General features: G+C 38.5%; 1 protein-coding gene across 1 annotated transcript in view; it reads right to left on the bottom strand.

The window, feature by feature from the left end:
* NELL2 (neural EGFL like 2) overlaps positions 1–20,284 on the bottom strand; it is a gene marked incomplete at both ends in the record, with an annotated part of 149,025 nt that overhangs the window by 80,701 nt on the left and 48,040 nt on the right. The window contains one exon of the mRNA XM_084286757.1: positions 372–463. Coding sequence (XP_084142883.1) covers positions 372–463 — 92 coding nt within the window. The remainder of the gene's footprint in view (positions 1–371; positions 464–20,284) is intronic.

The raw sequence follows: 20,284 nt of genomic DNA, 5'->3' as shown, positions 1-20,284 counted from the left end.
TTCCCATCATGTTTGTGCATCACTTGTACCTAGGCTTACAAATATGAACAATAGCACTGCGCACATGTAAATAGAAACATAATGTAGCCTGGTGGGGTTTGTTACTGGTGATGCTGAGGATATGTAAGGAGGAAGGGATGCAGCTCAATTGATAAGCTGTGTAATCAAGGCTGCAGCTATGCAAAGCAAATATATTTGCAAAATATTATGCGGAACTCAATAAGACAAAACAAACACAGGATGCCTTAGATGCCTTTTCTGTTGCCATTTCCTAGTGTAGACCTGTCTCTATTTCAACAGCTTCATTCAGTAGGACTTTGATATTTCTAACATGCAAGAATTATTTTTTTTTCCGTCAACAATATTCTTACCTTGCACTCAAACAGAACACAGTCCCCTGAGCTTGAATACACAGTTTCTCTTTGTCCTTCAAAGTAGGTTCTGCCTTCAAATATGCACACCGCTTCAGGAGAAAAAAAAATACCACAATGATTTTCTAAGAAAGTATTAGTACTCTGTTCATAGAACTGATGCACTGTTTTACAGATAACTGCATTTTAAAACTTGAGTTTTAAAAATTAAAATTTAAAAATTGAGTCAGCTGCAAGAATATCCTAAACACAATTGCAGGAGTCTGGATATCACAGGGAAAAAAAATCAGAGGAGAAAAAGATGAAAGAACCACAAAAGTGTGTATAAATAGAAGGTGAAGGATGGTGAAGTTGATGATGGAGTACTGATAGCAGCTGAGAGGGCAGAAGAGATGCATCACAGGTCATGACAAGGAAGATGTGGCTGCCTGCCTTGGCAGGAAAGAAGCACAGAAACACAGCTGGGACCAGAAGCAATGTAGCTGAGGGAAGCCATGCTAAGCAGCCCTATTAAAAGCTTAGAGGTGGAAAGAATAGAGATGTGAGAGCAGCACGAGTGACATTAACAGATAACCAATGTCTTGAAGAGGAATGTTGTACGAGAAAGGGCAATCACTGAAGCAACATATTTACTATTTGTTATCACAGCTTTTGGATGTTTCCCCACCCCACACAGGTCTTTCAAACTTACATATTTGTAACTTGATTATTCCAGCTATTTACCATTACTTCTACTTTATATTAATGTATATTAATTTTATTGCACAGGAATAGACCTTCAATGATTTATTATTTTTTTTTTGATAGAAGTAGGATCAAACCTCCATAGGTCAAACCTACCCACATCAGTTGTTTGCTACACCATGATCTGGCAACCTGCCACTCCTACAGCCCAGCAATACTAGGAGTTCCAGCAGCGTGCCGACACAGCTCACATCACACTTCTCATCAAAGTTCCTATTTGGTGTTTAAGGCTTATGTAAAATGCCCTCAAAGCAAACAACCTCCCTGTTTTTTAAAAAGGGTCTATTATTGCAATTACTTTATGTAAAGTGTAAAGGCTAAGTAATACAGGTGCTAGATACAGAAAATCTAATGTCTGTCTCTACTGCTTAAGACACAGTCAAGGCTCATCAGGTAAGCATAGTCATGAAATAACAGGAGTAGGCTACTGCTTTAAAGTTCTGGATTACCTGTTTGAAGCCTAATTTGCTAATTGTTCATTTGGAGATGTAAGTTAATTGTACTACAATTCACAGACTTTTTTCATTCACAGACTGATTTATCTATTTTGTTTAGATAAATCTATGCTGATTTATCTATTCTGTTTATAAAATTTGTAGACAATTTTAAAATCTCTGAAAGTACAAGAGTTTTTATCGCATAACCTACATTAATTACCATTACTGCTGTTAATTTCTCCTTTATTTTATTTTATATTATTTTATTACTTGCATCTCCGTGATTTTGCAAGTTTCTTATTACATTGTCAGCATGTAAAAAGCCAAGTCTTGGAACTGATACTGAAAAAGAAGTGATAGACATAGTGACAAAAAAAAAAATAAAAAGTGTTTTTTTTCTTCCAAATTTCAAAATATTAGTTTTAATATCTTGTATAAAATAAAGTATCTTGTGTGAAATAAGCCAACACAACCCTTTCAAGGATTAATATCACAGTAAGCTCAACACTCCAGATCTCATGAATGGCAGAGTTTGCAGTCAGACTTAATAAGGGTCTTTAATAAAGGGCTAACCAAATGAGAAGGTTTGCACAGTATCCACAAAGAGAGGTCACAAAGAGTTTAGAAAGCTCAATACAATGATACAATGCCTCTTTCCTCTACTAAGAAGGAGAAGGAAAAAAAAAAAAAACTACTCAAGCTCCTCTAGAAGGAAGGAATACATGAAAAAAAAAAAAAAATCCACATAAATCTTTACAGGGGACTAGCAGATCTTGAATCCAGACAGGAGAAAGCAATCATCCAGTCATATATATATTGACCTCCTATATATTACAGGCCATGACACGAAGCTGAAATACTCACATATTAAGCCCTTTCCCTTGCCCCACACTTTTCAGGCTTTCAAGAACAACTACATATGACAAGAAAAAAAAAAAAAAAAAAAAAAAAAAAAAAAAGTATTGCAATGCCTGAGGACCAGACAATGGCAATGGACTGATAACACATCCTTACACTTCCAACAGGCAGCCTATGCCTATTTGTAGGAAAGACAAAAGATATCAAGATCACAGTCATTCTGTCACAGAAGAAAACTCTCTCCTGAAGCCAGAATACTCATAGCATATTAATGAGACCACTGAGGCATATTTTTTTATTTTTTTTTTTTTTAAATGGTAGTATCCATACTACCTCAAATCACAGTCCACTGAATCCCATCACTTTATCAACAGGGCAAACCTCTGGTTCTTCAGAGAAACTTAGAAAATAAAGTACATAGAAAAACTGCCTGAACACATCCAGCCTACTGCAACATCAGGAAGTCATTTCTTCATTCCACCATCAGCCCTCTGAAGCTTCAGAATGTTAAATTATCATAACGCAGCACTACAGTATCACAAACACATGCTGAAAGTAAGAAAAGCAACTCTTTTCCATAAAGCCTTGAAAACAAACAAACAAACAAACAGAAAGATGATGAACAGAGACTCACAAATCCTAGGGCTGTGAGAGATTGCTCTGTCCAGACAGACTCTCTTGAGTCTCATACACAAGTGGAAGATTGTTTCTCAAAGGCTTGAAAGTCATTGCAGTGTGTATGCTAAAGACACGTGTTTGTGTAGGTCTCAGAAAGTCCAAGCAATGTTAACATCCCCACATTCACTCCTTGATATGCCACCATAATTCCTGACCACCAAGCAGCTAGAAAATTACACCTGATTAATTGAATTTCCCTAAACAAAACTTCTAACTATTGGAATTTGCTGTGGCTTTGTCAGCAAGGCTATAGATCCTCCAGGTATCAGCAACTTGCCTATACAAAATGATCAAACTATGTTTAAGATGAGAAAAAAAAATAAACACATGATAACTAAAGTGAAATTAAAATAATAAGAATAAACTGAATAATCTGAGTACAAGCTTAACATGTCTTCTTACGGACTGTAATTTATTAAGACTACAGTCCAAAGGGACATTTCTTCTTGAAGTCATCAAAATCAACTGTATTTCAATTATTTATTTCCTGATCATTTTCTGTAAAACCTGAAGGATTCCACCATCATTAGACAATTCCTGCCATTAAGAATCTGAAAGAACAAGGTCAGACCCAGAAGCTCTTATTCAGAGCACCAGCACTTATTTCTTCTCTTTTCACATGTGCTAATCTAGATCAAATAAGCTGACAAAAAACACATGGGCACTTCATCTACACCAGCACCAGCTCAATGTTTAACACAACAGATACCAGTGGTTTTAGTAATGGTCTAAGTTTGCCAGTGCACACTGTCTTGTCTTCTCCAGACCCCTCATAAATGCTTCTCTTTTCTAGTCCTCTTTTCTTCTGCTGGCCACAGAGGAGACATCCTGACAGATAGAAAAGAGCAGATTTTTGTCAAGCCACTTGAACATTTCTAGGAACTTTACATTCAGGTTGTCCACAGAGCACACTTGGAAAGATTTCTAGTAAAATAAAGGTACTAATCTTCTTATCCTCTGCTTTTCTGCTAAGATAGACCTACATTCAGAACACCTTTATTTTCCAGCCTCCTGCCAGCAATTGACACAGCCAGTACATATCCCATGATGCTGGCACTTCATGTCTTTATTTTCCTTCAGAAATAAAGATATTTCAACAACATGAACATCTGGACTAGAACAGTGTAATTGGAAAGTCCGGTGAAGATTTAATTTCTGCTTGGCTAGATGCTTCCCAAGATACTGTGATTAGTTTGTGATTGGTATCTCTCTGGGGAGACATAACATGTTTCATCTTCCTAATTCCTTTAGTCCAACAGATTGAGTCATAGTCAAGAAATTACCTGATGATTAGTTGTTCCACAACTTCATAGTTACTGCCTATGCAGGATTTCTCTACAGCTGGATCACATAAACCATTTCCTCCCACACTCAAACTTCCATATCCCCCTACAACATACCTAAAACAGTGTATATTATTCAAAGCTTAATTTTCTAAGAAGGTGAAACAGGAAGTCTACAAAACCTGCTAGGAAGTTTAACTACTCTTGATCTACTGGTATTCATAGGGTGGTCAAATATTAAAACAATAGGTATCAGCACAGGGTCTAAAAAGTTATTAGGAAGGTTTGCTTATATATCCATGACTAATTTGTGCAGATGTAGTAGTAATAATACAACTATTCCCTGTAGTATCTTTTAACAGACTGTGCTAACACAACATCTTCATATTCATCCAGCAAAAGGAATCTTTCAGGAGCCCAGTGGTTGTTGTGTTCACTCAATGAATTACCAACGCTCTGTCAAGCCACCACTTTTCTTTCACCATCCTTTTTTCTTCCTATCGGCCTCCAAATGAGACTTTCCCTCTGCATTTATGTGTCCTTAAAAAGTCTACACAAAATCCACAACCCAGCTAATTCTCACCTTCTGTTGACTGATTTCACAGTATGTCATTTGTACATTTTCTCACTTATGTGTGTATCACCTTTGATACCTAGATTGTTCATGCCTTCCTCTGAGGAATGCCTGTACGCTTCTTTGTGCTTAGCTGATTTTGATTCAGACTTAACACCAAGTGAAAGCAGAAGGTTTGGAACACTGGTGAACTCCTCAAACTACTTTATTTTCTTGTATTCATAATCAGCTAATGAGTAGCAGATATAACTTGAAGTTCTGTGAAATGCATCAGTAGTTATGAATGTACACCTTAATTCTGGTAAAAAATTCCATGTTTCTGCTACTTTGTCCAACTACATTGGTTTGTCAAACAAACAAACAAAACAATAGCAAAGCAATAGCATTTCATTCATTTAATTTTCCAGCCTCCTCCTTGGAATCTCCCTGATTACGTTCTCCACTGTTCGGAGATCAAGGCTGAGACATTGTTTTAGTATCATTAATCATATTTTGCAAACCTCTGTGTGGTATGCACATAGAGATAATGCTCACCTGCCACAAATTCTCTCTCTCAATTACCATGCCATTGTGAGGCATGTTCTCACCCCTTTCTCATTTATTTTTGCAGGGATTCAGGTGTTACTTTTTTGTTTTGTTTTGTTTTGTTTATTTCCTGGATAGCACAAGTTCCTCTGTAACTGCAGTCTGTAATAGGACTTCTTTCATTTCATGCCATCCCCCTCAACAATTCAAAGTGATTTCAGATTTCAAGCTGGAGAAAATTATTGCTAAATTTTTTAATCAATCGTTGTTGAAAATATATATGAATATGCTTCAGCTTCCTCCTTAAAAATAAATAAATAAAATAAAATAAAATAATTAATTTTGTAATGATAAAGAATCAATTACTATCTATATCTTGTTTCTTGTTAGCCAGAAATGCTGGATGTCTCTATTGTACTGAGAACAAAAAGAAAAACAATAGAGAAAATGCTTTACTTACTACTAATACTGTAAGTGCATTAGGTACCATAAGCAACACTCTTCCGTTTCAGGCTGCAGGATCAAAATACTTGGAAATGTATGTTATAATCACACATTCAGAGAGACCAGCTGCAGTGTCCTCATATTTACTGACCCTAGGTTTGCTTTCCTCTTTCCTCTAGTCAGCATCCACAATGCTATTAGCATTTTAACAAATAATAATTAAGATAAAATTAGAAACTCTGTTCACATCTGCAGGGGAAAAAAAAATTACTACTTTAGACTATTTTAGAGAATGTATCTATACACAGGGAATCTGGATGCTGTGTTTGATGTCAGCTTCTCTCTATGATGGCATTATTGCTACTGATACTTAAACTTGGTTAAATATGGCAGCCAAAATATTTATACTGACAGACATGCACAACTTTGGCTTTAGAGCAATGAACCATATTCTGTTTGTCAAACAGAACCAGAATATTTTGGATTCTAAACATAGGATTTTGAAAACTTGGACTTAACTAATGCAATCATAATGTCCATCCCTTTGCCAAATTAGCTGTGTTGGCCACCCAGTACTCAAAACAACTTTCTCAGCAAAATGTCAAGCAATAAAATCAAATGCCAAGACAAAAGTGCTAGAGGGTGTCAAGAGACAAAAAGCAATTAAAGTTCCCATTAATTATATTATATGACTATTGTATTACAATTACATTAAAGGTTTATAAATAGCACAACAGTCTGCAAGACCAAAAGAATTCCTATGCAAACACTGCATGCCCACTTAATCCTCTTTAAAGTGGGATTAGACATCTTTTGATGGACTCCTTTTGTCAGCTGTTCTTAAAAGCAGTTACATAGTTGTGTCTTAGTTAAAGGTTCAAGTAGATCAGGTCCTGACAATGACTAATGACAGGGAAGTTTCTGCTTCAGTTCCACCTTCTCCCAGTGGGTATTGCTAGAGGCTAACTATAAAGGGTGCTTTTCTGAAGAACTGCGCTTGTAGAAAAATGGTGCAGTGCAGAAAAATAAGCAGACACCAACCTAAAACACCTTCTACTTCATCACTTGCTTACTCTCACAAGTACAACCATCAGAAAGCCTCAAGTCACAGGGATCCATATGTAAGATAAAGTGTGATGAATTGATCAGGACTGTGTTGAGAATTTCTGAAAGCAGTAAGGATCTGCTGAGGGCCTCCACATGTTCTAGTCACTGTTATAAATCCATGAGAGGTAAGTAGTTGCCACCATCAGCATTAATTTAACATTATAAAAAGCAGGTTGTATTCTCCATTTCTATGTTTTAAGTTCAGACCACCAATGAACATGAGGAGGGCAGCTACTCCTGCAACAGTGCTTATATGGGGCAACTGTTATCTGGTTTCACAGAGAATTCAAATAGAGGGGAAGAGGGAGGAATTAAGCATGCTATTCATTGGGATACTGCCCACATTTTTTCCCCAGATTTACCATGGAAAAGTAGAGTGTGCCAATGATATGTAATTCTTTAAGTATCTTTGCTGGGGTGATGGCCTTAAGGCCACAGATGATTGTTAGATACACAGTAAAACAGTAAAAGGCAAGTTCCTCTGAAAGGCAACACTTTCAGAGATTTTACAATTTGTTTCATCTAAAAGCACTTAAAAAAAAAAAAAAAAAAAAAAAAAAAAGCATACGAAAACAGCAAAACTACTCAGTTTATCAAGAAATTGTAAATCTTGTGAAGTTTGGACCAGATGAACTCCAAAGGATCCTTCCAACCTAAACCATTCTGTGATTCTGGGAAAAGAACTTGAAAGTGACATTTCCATGCACTCAAGCCATTGAAGTTACAAAAAACTTCTGCATCAAAAATGCAGTTACTTCCAAAGATTTTTTGTTTTTATTTTGGATCAAAAGCTTGCCCCAACATTATTTAATGACCCACAGAATACACCCATATCTGAGTGACTACCAGGAACACTACAGATGCCCCCATTCCTAGCCAGACTCTCCTTTGCCCAGACAACTTCTTCAGACACATACAATTTTGCACTGTGAATTCGCTGCACATGCCTCTGTGGACAAGGCACAACATCCCATGACCTGACTTCATCTAGTTCCATTAGCTTTGCCTATTTTGCTATGTTTACTTTCCTCCCAAATCCAAGCACTTTCACTTCCACTCCAAATGGCAGCCCTTTGTTAAATTGGATATTACTGTAAGAGACAAGTAAGCCTTATTTGCACAATTGCACAGGCCAGTCTAATGTGTTTAGAAGTTCCCAGGAATGGAGTAGTGCACAGATGGAGTACCATATCTATAGCTGCTGTTAGATCTCAGTTCTTTCAGAGCACCTGTATAGAAGCAACTAGGTCCATGAAGGAACTGAGCAGAATTTCACACTCTCACCTCCTCCTTTACCTATTTTCATTCCTGCATAAGGAACCTGCCCATCCTCCCAGTCCTCTTCTAAGACCCATCGTCCTTCCTCCCTCACTTGAGCTGAAATTACAGGATTAGTTGGCATAATCACAAACACCCCAGAGAACTCTACTTAATGTTCCTAAGCTAAGTCCTTAGCATTAGTTTGGCAAAAGGTTTTTTAAAAAGATAGTAAGGTAAACACATTTTTTGAAATCTTGATTAAATTTAGTTATGCAAATCACCTTTCCAAATTTGTTATCTACTCTCTCTCAACATTCATTATCAAATAGCATTTAATCAAAAATTAATCTAAAAAAATCAGGTGCTACCAATAGAGTTGGAAATCTTCAAAACATAATTTTAAATATAAACCTATGTACGCCTAATATCATGCTCCTACTTCTGAAGGCTGCTAGAAGTTACTATTATCCATTGTGCATTCCCAAACAACAGGGTCAAAAGTCAGTGTCAACTGTCAAAAGTCAGTTCATGACTTGAAATATTTAAAAATGTAAAAGCAGCTGAGCAGATGCTCACAGATTCTGCTGTGTCATAGCTAATTTTTCCACAGTGCAGCTGTTGATGCTTTGACCCAGTTACTGGAAAACATTAAACTGGTGTTCACAGAAATTGATAATTTTTTCTCAGTATTTTTCATTTTTTCATGTTCTTGAAAACCCAAGAGAAAAATACCAGTGTGTATTGAATAATTCTTGAATTTGTTACCAAGAGATTATTAGGAAAGACCTTAATTTTCTTAGCTGCAGAGATCTAGTTCAGATTTAGTTGAATCAAACAGGAACAGTGGAATTATGATGATCAAACTTGACAGATAAAAAATTTGGAGTGGTACCCTAGGAAAAACAAGTGCCACCTTTCCTGCAGAACAATACAGTTTTGTCAAAGGGAACTTTATCAGGACTTAGAAAATTAATTTAACTTCACCTCCCACTGCCTGTGATCACATCAGCTCAATATATGGGGAATACTTCAGTATTTCATGGAAAAAGTGAAGAGCATATAATAATGTTGGTAATGTATTTTCAAGATACAAGATAACCTTATTATACATGTAATACTGAATTATATCAAAAAGTCAAATTAGCATCTTAATTCTCTTCCCTCTAAGTTTTAATCATTCTAGTAGCTAAACTAATGGGACCAAATATCTTGAGAGGGGAAACAAACAAACAAACAATTTTGCCTTCATATCTTGAACCAGTAACTCAGTATGTGCATTTCCTGCAGGACATAATCCCAAATACGAAAACAAGACATCACCCATAGTCACAAAAGCTCCATGTCAGAGCTCATGAATGTCTAACCAGACAGGCACAGACACACCTGAGAGAGAAGTCTGACAGGAGAATGAACCATTTCTTCTATTTTTCCACTATTTTTCCCACATAGGTCTTTATATATCTAGTGTTTTATCTCTGCTTTTACATGTACACTTCAGTTTTCAAATTCTGCTGAACAGTGGATTGTCTTTCGTGTGTACAGTAACTAAACTAATGGCTCATCATACAGAAGGGTTTTAAACGGTCTTAATACAAATAATCAGTGCAATCTCAGTACAATATCAAGTACAACTACTTAAATAAACTTGCTTTCTGCATCTACTTACAAGTAGATAGTATGCTAAGAACTGCCAAAGGCATAAGGCCAAATGCAGTTTGTTTTGCAACATGACCTTCAAGCTTTTGAGAAAAAGAAAAAAAAAAAAAAAAAAAAAGCTGTCATCCTCCAAGGGAGAGAGCTTCTTGTGTTCCACAAAATATTTTATTTCAGTGACTTTCTTAGGACTGTTTTTAACAGATCATAAGACTTGTCCACATATGTTTTAAAGAGGTTAGACTTCAAAACATGGAATTTTATTGGAAAGAATGAAGGACAGGTCTCTTGCTGTCTAAGATCAGTTGTCAGCAAGAAGGAAAAATGTTTGAGACTTGCTTTAAACAGCATCTGGTAAATATACTAATAAATAGGTTTCCAGATGATGAAAGAGTGTTGCAAAGTACATACAGACTATTTTTCAGAGAACAACAGAAGCCAAGGCAAAGATTTTTAATTTGTTTGTTCACACTGTAAGAAATCAACCTGTTCCTTACATTGAGTTTTCATGGAGCTCAAGATGTCACATTGGAAACAGGAACAAAAATGCAGCTGTCTGAAATGGGTGAACTGGAAAGATGGTTGAATTGTTGCATGAAAACAAGGACATGATTCTTTTATTTATTTCTATGTCTATTTTAAATTTCTATTTTTAAAATGTACTTATTACTTTCCACATTTCTTCAGAGCAACTCTGCAATGCAAAATGAGTATGTGGTATTATGTGCTTCTGCAATACCACCAACTCTATACACACAAAGCAGCAAAAGATCATATACAAGGTTTAAGCACTTTGAAGTGATATTCTACTACTGTTAAACAGCATCTTTGAGAACTTTGCAACATCCATTTACATGACTGTTACCTTTTCTATGCTCTACTCATGTGATTTCTCATTTTGGTGTCTTGAGAACCTATTAAGCTTCTAGATATAGTATGATGAAAACATCTACAAAACAAACACCCTCTTCTCAGGACTTCAAAATTGGCCTAGAGAGGACACTGCATTTTAGTGAATATATATAAAAACAAATGAGACAGTGTAAGGAAATACCTGAATTTGTAGCTCTTTGTTAAAATACTGATAAATGGAGAATTATGCCATTTTATCTTTCCTACCGCCAAAGTATTTCAAAAATTCACCTACTAGAAATAAAAGGTATGTGCCCGTTTTCCACATGAGTTCAAAACACTATCTTCCTTGCTTTCAGGATAGCAAAATATGAATCTGATAATTGAAACCAAGTGTTTTCTGCACCAATTTACTACATCAAACAATAATGTCACTTTACCATTCTAACACAACTGTATATAAGTACTGGATATCAGAAACAAGCAAGATAAAAATGCTGTTCTCTACCATGATACCTTAGGACAATACGAAACTGCATACCTAATAGCATCTTCAAATTACATTCATGATGTCATGATGTCATAATTTTAAGGGATTTTAACTAAATGTCACCAATAACAATAAATTGAAATCTGGAAACCAATCAATACTGTGTTTGAAAAGTGAGTCTAAAGAAACTTTTTTGCAAGAGCAACAAGGGAAGTATCAGAACTTTTGTTAAAAAACAAACAAAGAAACAAACAAAAATAATAATTTCAACAATTATTAGGAAAAAATACTATTCATAAGACTTAGTCTGGTCAACTACCTTCCTAAACAAATGGGAAGAGCTTTTATTTTAATTGAAATATACTACAAAAAAAAAAATACTAAAAACACTCTCTATATTGACAAGAAAACATGCCAAGTGCTGTAGATATAGCCCTGGGCCAAGTGAGGAAAGCAAATTAAGCAAATTGCAGAAATACTTCTAAAAAAAGAGGATTGCAAAGACTTTTGAAGGGAACAGATGAGGAGAGCACAAGAAAGGACAGTTACACCATAGATTTCAATTTTGAAGTTGTGTCTCACATGAGCAAAAGTTGCCATTATTTGAAACAGAAAATATTTTATGAGCTGACAAATGTAGAAACAGTGATCAATAACAGCCTGGAGGTCTCTACACCACAATTCAGATGTCTGCAAGTGATGGCTAAGAAAGGTAAACCAAACAATAGGATAAATTCACTACACGTTTCCACTGAAAGACGTTCAGATTTCTACAGTCAGAGAAAGACTGAAAGCCACTGGTTTAAATCGTTATCTTCATAAAGAGACAAATAAAGGGTAACAGTATACATCATTTTATATTAAGCTCACTGAATCAATGTCATTCATATTTTACTATCTCTTCCTTAAACTGCCAGGGAATCAAAATCACATTTTTGAGGGTTTTGTGGTGGTTTTTATTTTCCAAATTTTATTTATTGATTTTCAGCCTTCACAACCTTCCCATTTTCTTAATTTCATGTGACCGAAGCACAGTCAGAAAACTGTACATGCTCCTTCTTTTACACTCCCATGGCTCCTTGCAGTGTCTTCTCTAGGCCAAATTTTCACCTAGATGCCCCTTGACAATATGGCAAACCTGTTATTAATACCACCATGTCCAGTGCAAACTGGTCTTGCAAAAATGCACATCTCAACAAGCCCTAATTCATTTTTTAATTTGTTTATTTGGGGTGGAGGAGGAGTCTGCTCTAGCTGACTCCATTATGTGCTCTCTGACTCCCACTTGCTACTTTTCTGTGACTTCTTCCTAAATTTACAGTCTGGAGGTGTTTGACTAAAGCCAAATTCTACCAAATTCAGAAAACATGTCCATTAAAGATCAGTGTTACTAGTACTACAGACATTTGCAGAGCAAAAGTTCCAGGCAGAACCCAGGACATCAGCTACAAGCTTCTGATTTGGCAATGGGCTCCTGATTATGAGACATATATAAATACACACATCTGATGATGCAGTGACGTTAGCTAACTACTGTTAAGAAAAAACATACTGAAATTATTGTATAGCCACATGAACACCCACATAACCTAGGTGATTTTTGTAATTATAAATAGAACCAGATTTTGTGTGTATTTATTTTACAACACCCAACTAATCAAATTCTGTTGAAATCAGCATTATTGAAGTTGGGTAGTGACATATTATAAGACTGGAACATCTGTCCTCTTCCAGCTGTCTGAAAACCAAAATATTCATATCTAACATATGTTAATGTATTTTATTTCCAGTGCAAATAATAAAGTAGCAATACACTGAACAGTTTTTATATTTTGTGAATTCCCTGGTAAGAACGTAATAAAAAAGAAATGGAAAAGAATAGGTTCCTTTCCCTGACAGCCAAGAATAGAATAGGTTGTAAGCAGAATAGGAGAAAGCAGAAGATGGCCTACAGCAAAATTTCCAATGTAAAAAAAATATTACTAATTCTCTACTGATAAAATTACCAATATTATGTTCCCAATTTCTCCTTTAGTGTAGATTGTTATACAATCCACATACGTAATGTATTTTAATGTATAAAATTTTTTTAAACACTTTATAATTCCTTCCTCAGGCACACAGTAGGACCAAAACAGAGTTACATTCACATTAACTGGAATTCTCCTCATACATTGATACCTTGCCTCCAGAGCTATAGTCTTCCAGTTGAGTTCCATAATGCATGGGGTCCATAATAGTTAAAAAGCAACCAGCCTAGGAGGGAGCTGCACTGTGGTGCACTAAAAGTCTGACTGAGGCACAATGCACTGAATCCCCTAATTCTCCTCAGCTAGCACAGAACAATGCAACTCAAAGGGCATAGGGAAGGAGGAAAGGAAAGGTAGACATAAAATACTCTGAGGAGTCCAACTCCTGCAATCTGTATTTTAATTTACACAGTACAATGGACACACTTGAAGGGTTTCCCTTTTGATATAGGCATATTGCCCAGCTTACAAGTTCTGCCCAAAAAGCTCATAACAATTATGGCATTGGAAATTTAACTGATGTAAGCCAAATATATTGCTATGGTATATGAGTAGTTTGAAAATTGCTGTAGCTTAACCATGAAAGATATATCAGAGTCTGAGCAGCTAGAGTCATTGGTCCTGTCACACCTTTAGAGACTGCCCTTGCCAGTGCCTTTAGCTGGCTTTGAGTTCAGCACAAGAAAAACATCGAAAACATTTTTGGAATGTCTCAGTGTTAAGCTTCCTGAGATCTTAAATTTCCTGGAGAAGAGAAGGCTCTGGAGAGATCTTCTCAGTGTGTATAAATGCTTGATGGGAAGGAATGAAGAAGAGGGAGCCAGACTCAGCAGTGCCCACTGACAGGACAGGAGTCAATGTGAACAAAGTAAAATACATTAAATCTGACCTGAACAGAAGAAAACACTTTTTTTTTTTTTTTTTTTTTTTTTTTTTAATATATATATACATACATGTGTGTGTATACATATATATATATTACTGTGAAGGTCACTGAGCACTGACACAGGCTGTCTGGAGAGGCTGTGGAGTCTATCTGTGGAGGTACTCAAAACCTAACTGAACACAGCCCTGGACATCCTGTTCTAGACAACCTGGCTTGAGCAGGGGAGATGGACCGGGTGTTCTCAGAAGATGCCTTCCAACCTCTACCACTCTGTGAGGTTCTGAGCTTTATAGTTCTGATAGTATGCTGGATTCACAGATCTAATTATTCACATTCACCAATTATACTCTTCCACTATACCTTTGCAAATCTAAAATAGCTCCACTGATTTTATTGACCTACATGAATGCAAGGATATGTTTTTCCCCTCAAAAATAGTTTGTGCTATTTCTAAATAAATAAAAATACCACCTTTCTTTTTCAGACATGGATTTGCTAAAGTAATAGAATGGTAAACAAGCAGTAAAGTACACTGTGGTTCATCTCTGTAGTACAAGCTTGTATATGATGCTTTTTATCTGTCATTATAATGTGATACTATCTTCATATGTATTTAAAGACCTGAGGGGGAAAAAAAAAAAAAAAAAAAAAAAAAAAGTTGATGGAAATCATTTCAGCATAGGAAATCCAGAAAACAGAGGCTGAAGAGACACTGTTCCACTACAGTGTTAAATAACACTCAGACATTCTGACTGCTGACTACAAGAGGTCATAATAAATGCCATGGTTCTAGGAAATAATCCAGTGGCAGATATCTTCCAGACATCTTTTAGTAGCGTTCTGAAAGTAGTCTAATTTATTTCATTTTTCACATATTAAAAAAAAAGTAATCTCAGAATAACAGAATTTCTGCTCTATTTGCATTTGTATTTTTAAAAAGCCACACAAATATTTATCATCAAAGAGCAACTAGTCCTTTGCAAAGGATTTCTTCACCTTTGTGTTCTAAAACACGTATTTAAAAAAATGGTAAATGAATCACAGAATCACAGAATTTCTAGGTTGGAAGAGACCTCAAGATCATCGAGTCCAACCTGTGACCTAACACTAACAGTCCCCACTAAACCATATCCCTAAGCTCTAATAATCATTGCTTCACTGTTGAAGAAAAAGATTTGAGCCTACATAGGCAGTTTTGCATGAACTAAGAAATCTCCTTCTTCTTTTCTCCTTTATAAGTGCCTGTTCTGTCCTCCTGAGGTCTCCTGCTCCTCTGCAGTACTGACACACTTGCCTTGCCCCAGATGGCCTACTGGAGCTGGGCTTTGATTTCCAGACTACCCTTTCCTCTGATTTCCTGCAAGGATTAGATGACGTGTTCAATAGGCATAGATGTAATTCAGCACATGAGTGCACACCAATCATGTCATTCAACCACATCATGCCACATTAAATGCAAAAAGAGTTCCTCTGGCATGTGGGAGGCAGAGTCTGAGGCTGGTGTGCTGAGCTGCCACTGGCAGCTAAAGCAAGATGGTGCCACTCCTTCAGCCCTGAAAAAAGTGCCAATTTTGTGAAAAGATCAAACTTAGTAAGCAAAACAGCTCAGTATTAAGTACATAATACTTCAATCCTCCTGAACAAATATTAATGAATTTGCGAAGAAGCTTAATCAACATTCCTTAATTTTCTAGGTACAAATTTTGCACTATTGCTGACGGTCAATTGCTCTGCATATGAGAACCAGATGGAATTCTACAGTTCCTTCTCTGTGTTAGTAAGCCAGGCATGCTGGAGCTTGCAAAAACAGTGTATAGCTTTGCAGAAAAAATCAAAGCATCATGAAGAGAAAAAGGGGAAATCCCCTTAATTGTGACTATAAAATTAAAAGTTTCTGTAAGCTAGCAAAATAGATCAATGTATCAGAAACACATTCATTTTATACAAGAAAACATTTGCATATTTGTATTTTAATCATTTTATTCAAAACCCCTTTCTGAGTCACAATAACCTCCTGATATATGCTCTTTCCATGCTAGCTAGCAACAGAAGTGGCAGCTGATCCGACACAGTTCTATGCTTCTTACATCTGTTTAAAACACTTGTGCTAGAGTGCAGAATTTGCTACAATGCACCAAAACACATCAAATGTCCTGCTTCAGAAAAAAACAAGCACATGGAAAATCACAGCCTGTAGATTTAATATAATGGCTTAGACTTTAGCCCCCACTAAAACCTGTTGCAATAGATTTAAATAGTTTGGGATTAGATCTGTGTCTGCAATGTCATGAGAAGGACAGTGATAAGAATAGACCTATTTTCTTCCTGGAGATCAGTCTTTGGTGATAGAAATTATTACTGTGCCAGACAGTGGTACAAAAATCACTTCTGGGCTTAAGAAGAAGAAAGTCAGCTAATTTGTTAAAAATACACTCGCTTCATTAAAAAAAAAAAAAATACATATATAACAGTTATTGGAAGTGATGCCTTAGTGTTAATACACTAACTAATAGGAAAGTTACCATAAAAAGATTGCTGATCAAGTACCAATTGTCTCAGCTACTAAGACATTGTTAGTCCTTTCACGATTCACTTAAAATAAATGAACTTGTCCTTGTACATTTTAAGCCAAGTCCATGGGCTAAAGCGATACTTCACAGAGTCAGTAGGGGAGCTTAATTTCTCCCTGTTTTGTATCAGTGCCTATCACCACACAATGCATTTTTTTCTGCAGAGTAAAAAAAAAAAAAAAAAAAAAGAAAAAAAGAAGAAAAAAAAAAGATATAAAGATCTCTTGCGCATACCTTCTCAGATAGGCTTAAAATTGCACTTGGAATAGAAAAGAAAGTAGCCTCTGCTTTCCAGCTCCAAACACTTCTCCATAGGAAGCTCCCACTGATCTAAGAGGCATACTTCAGTAGGTTGACCAAATTCTGTGTTGAATAGCTTGTCTGTAGCTGAAACATACACCCAGCACATTGGCCAATTCATGTGCCTGCGAAGATTGTAGCTGCTTTTAGCCCATTAGGGACAACAGAAAATACAGTGATAACTCATATGCGCTGTCATTCCTATTGATATCAGCATTGACCTTCACAGAATCACAGACTCACAGAATTTCTAGGTTGGAAGAGACCTCAAGATCATCGAGCCCAACCTCTGACCTAACACTAACAGTCCCCACTAAACCATATCCCTAAGCTCTACATCTAAACGTCTTTTAAAGACTTCCAGGGATGGTGACTCCACCACTTCCCTGGGCAGCCTGTTACAATGTCTAACAACCCAGAACAAGTTATCTGAGTGTTCTCAAGCAAAGATATGCAGTTTGGTCAGAAGGTGCATGTCTGGTTTTATTATGTTTTAGCATACAAGAAAAATCAAAGTCAAAGCAATAATTATTTTTCCACCACATTCCATAATACCTGTTCTTCCCTGAACTAAATATTTAAGAAAAAAAAAAATGTGGTCAGTTGTGCTGAAATACTTGAAGTGTTGAAAATATCATCAAACAAGGCACAACATCGCTGCACTGCCCAGTTCTTAAATGCTGAGCTGGGCTGAAATTCATTTCCTAGTGCTTGGAAGCGCACTTGCTCTCACCAGTCTCTTAGCATAACTGCTTAATGTCAGCTCCAGGCTTAAAAATTCAGCACTTTCCATTCCTATGTGACACAGCTGATACTCATTGCAGTAACTGATGGAAGGATTAATCTCACAGTTCTAGCTACCTGCAAGTTTGGTATCTAATCCATTGCCTGGCCTCCCTATGTATAAGGCCTCCTGTGGGAAGAAACATGCACCTCCACAAGGCAATTCATCTTATCTATTCCTGCCACCTCTAAGCACCAAGCACCCTCTGGATATGCCAGTCCCTTTCACTGGCTATTGAGAAAGCCTAACTGATGATGATGTCCATACTAGTAAATGAAACATGAGAGGTAAATGAAATAGTAAGTGCCAACAGGCTCAAACACTGGTGCATAATCCTCCACACAGTTTGAGTGTTAGCACAACTCATGGCAGCCCCTTGGCCTGTACCAGCCAGCAATCTTTGATGCAATGCCAGACATGGTTTGGGGGACAGGATTGATGAGGAATCATTCCCAGTCAGCCATCTTCGCGCAGGCAGGGCGCGCAGGAAGGGCGGAGCGCTCCCCCTACACACAAACAACACCTCGTTAACAACAGCCGTAGCTAGGTGATAATGGTCGCCACCAGGCACGGCGCGCTCTCCAGGAAGTCGGTACACACCCAGACCGACTACCCGTTAAAAAATGCCGCAGTTCAGGTCACCGGATGCAAGGAGTGTCTGAGCCTGTTGCTACCATCGGCGGGAGGCAGAGAAACTGCGTGCGTGAGGTGCGAGCAGGTGGATGATCTGGTCCGCATGGTGGCGGAGCTCAAGGAGGAGGTGGAGAGGTTGAGGGCCATCAGGGAGTGTGAGCGGGAGATAGACTTCTGGAGTAACTCCCTGCAGGGCCTCAAGGGGAGGTGCCGAGGTGAGACTCCTCAAATGGGGGCGGACCCCCTGCCCTGTCCCCGTCGGGCAGAGGGAGGGGATCTGGGAGCTGAGGAGGAATGGAAACAAGTCCCTGCTCGACATCGCAGGCGATGCCCTCCCCTTCCGGCCCCACCCTCCCAGGTGCCCTTACACAACAGGTTTGAGGCCCTAGAGATTGAGAGGCCGGTGTGTGAGGAAGAGGTAGCAAATGTTCCCAGGAGGATGCCTGGGGCGAGGAGGTCGACTCCGCGCCTCAGGACTGCCTCCACCAAGAAAGACAGGAGGGTTATTGTTGTTGGAGACTCGATTCTTAGGGGAACAGAGGGCCCTATTTGTCGGCCTGACCCTACCCGTAGGGAAGTCTGCTGCCTCCCTGGGGCCAGGGTCAGGGACGTTGCCAGGAAGCTTCCTAACCTGGTACGCCCCTCTGACTATTACCCCCTTTTGATAGTCCAGGCGGGCAGTGATAACATCGAAGAGAGAAGCCTCAAGGCTATCAAAAGGGACTTTAGGGGACTGGGTCGGTTAGTGGATGGAGCGGGAGTGCAGGTGGTGTTTTCGTCCATCCCTATGGTGGCAGGGAGGGGTTCAGAGAGGACACGGAAAGCTCACCTGTTAAACACGTGGCTCCGGGACTGGTGCCAACGCAGAAATCTTGGGTTTTTTGATCACGGGGCACTTTACTCAGCACCTGGCCTGATGGCCGCAGACGGGTCCCTATCTTTTAGGGGAAAAAGGATCCTGGGCCAGGAACTGGCAGGGCTCATTGAGAGGGCTTTAAACTAGGTAGGAAGGGGGATAGGGCTGAGGCTAGGATTGTTGGGGCTGTGCCAGGGGGAACAATGGCAAGGCTGGAGGATAAGGCTATGGCCCAGCTGAAGTGCATCTACACCAATGCACGCAGCATGGGTAACAAACAGGAGGAGCTGGAAGCCATCGTGCGGCAGGCAGGCTACGACTTGGTTGCCATCACGGAGACGTGGTGGGACCAGTCTCATGACTGGAGTGCTGCAATGCCTGGCTATAAGCTCTATAGAAGGGACAGGCAGCATAGAAGGGGTGGTGGTGTGGCTCTCTATATTAGAGAGTCTTTCGAGGTTGTAGAACTCGAGGTTGGGAATGACAAGGTCGAGTCCCTTTGGGTTAGGATCGGCAGGGACAACAAGGCTAGTGTCCTGGTCGGGGTCTGCTATAGACCGCCGAACCAGGATGAGGAGACGGATGAGGAATTCTACAGGCAGCTGACAGAGGTTGCTAAATCATCAGCTCTTGTACTCGTGGGGGACTTCAACTTCCCTGACATATCCTGGAAGCACAACACAGCCCTGAGAAAGCAGTCTAGGAGGTTTCTGGAGAGCGTGGAAGATAGCTTCCTGACGCAGCTGGTTAGTGAACCTACCAGGGGTGGTGCCCCGCTAGACCTTCTCTTCACAAACAGAGAAGGACTGGTGGAGGACGTGATCGTCGGGAGCTGTCTTGGGCAGAGTGACCACGCAATGGTGGAGTTCACTATTCTTGGCGAGGCCAGGAAGGGGACCAGTAAAACCGCTGTATTGGACTTTCGAAGGGCTGACTTTGAGCTGCTCAG

Source organism: Netta rufina (genome assembly GCF_964035555.1).
Source record: "Netta rufina genome assembly, chromosome: 1".
Lineage (NCBI taxonomy): Eukaryota > Metazoa > Chordata > Aves > Anseriformes > Anatidae > Netta > Netta rufina.
Note: the sequence above shows the minus strand (reverse complement) of the source record. Positions and strands in the feature narration are given on the sequence as shown.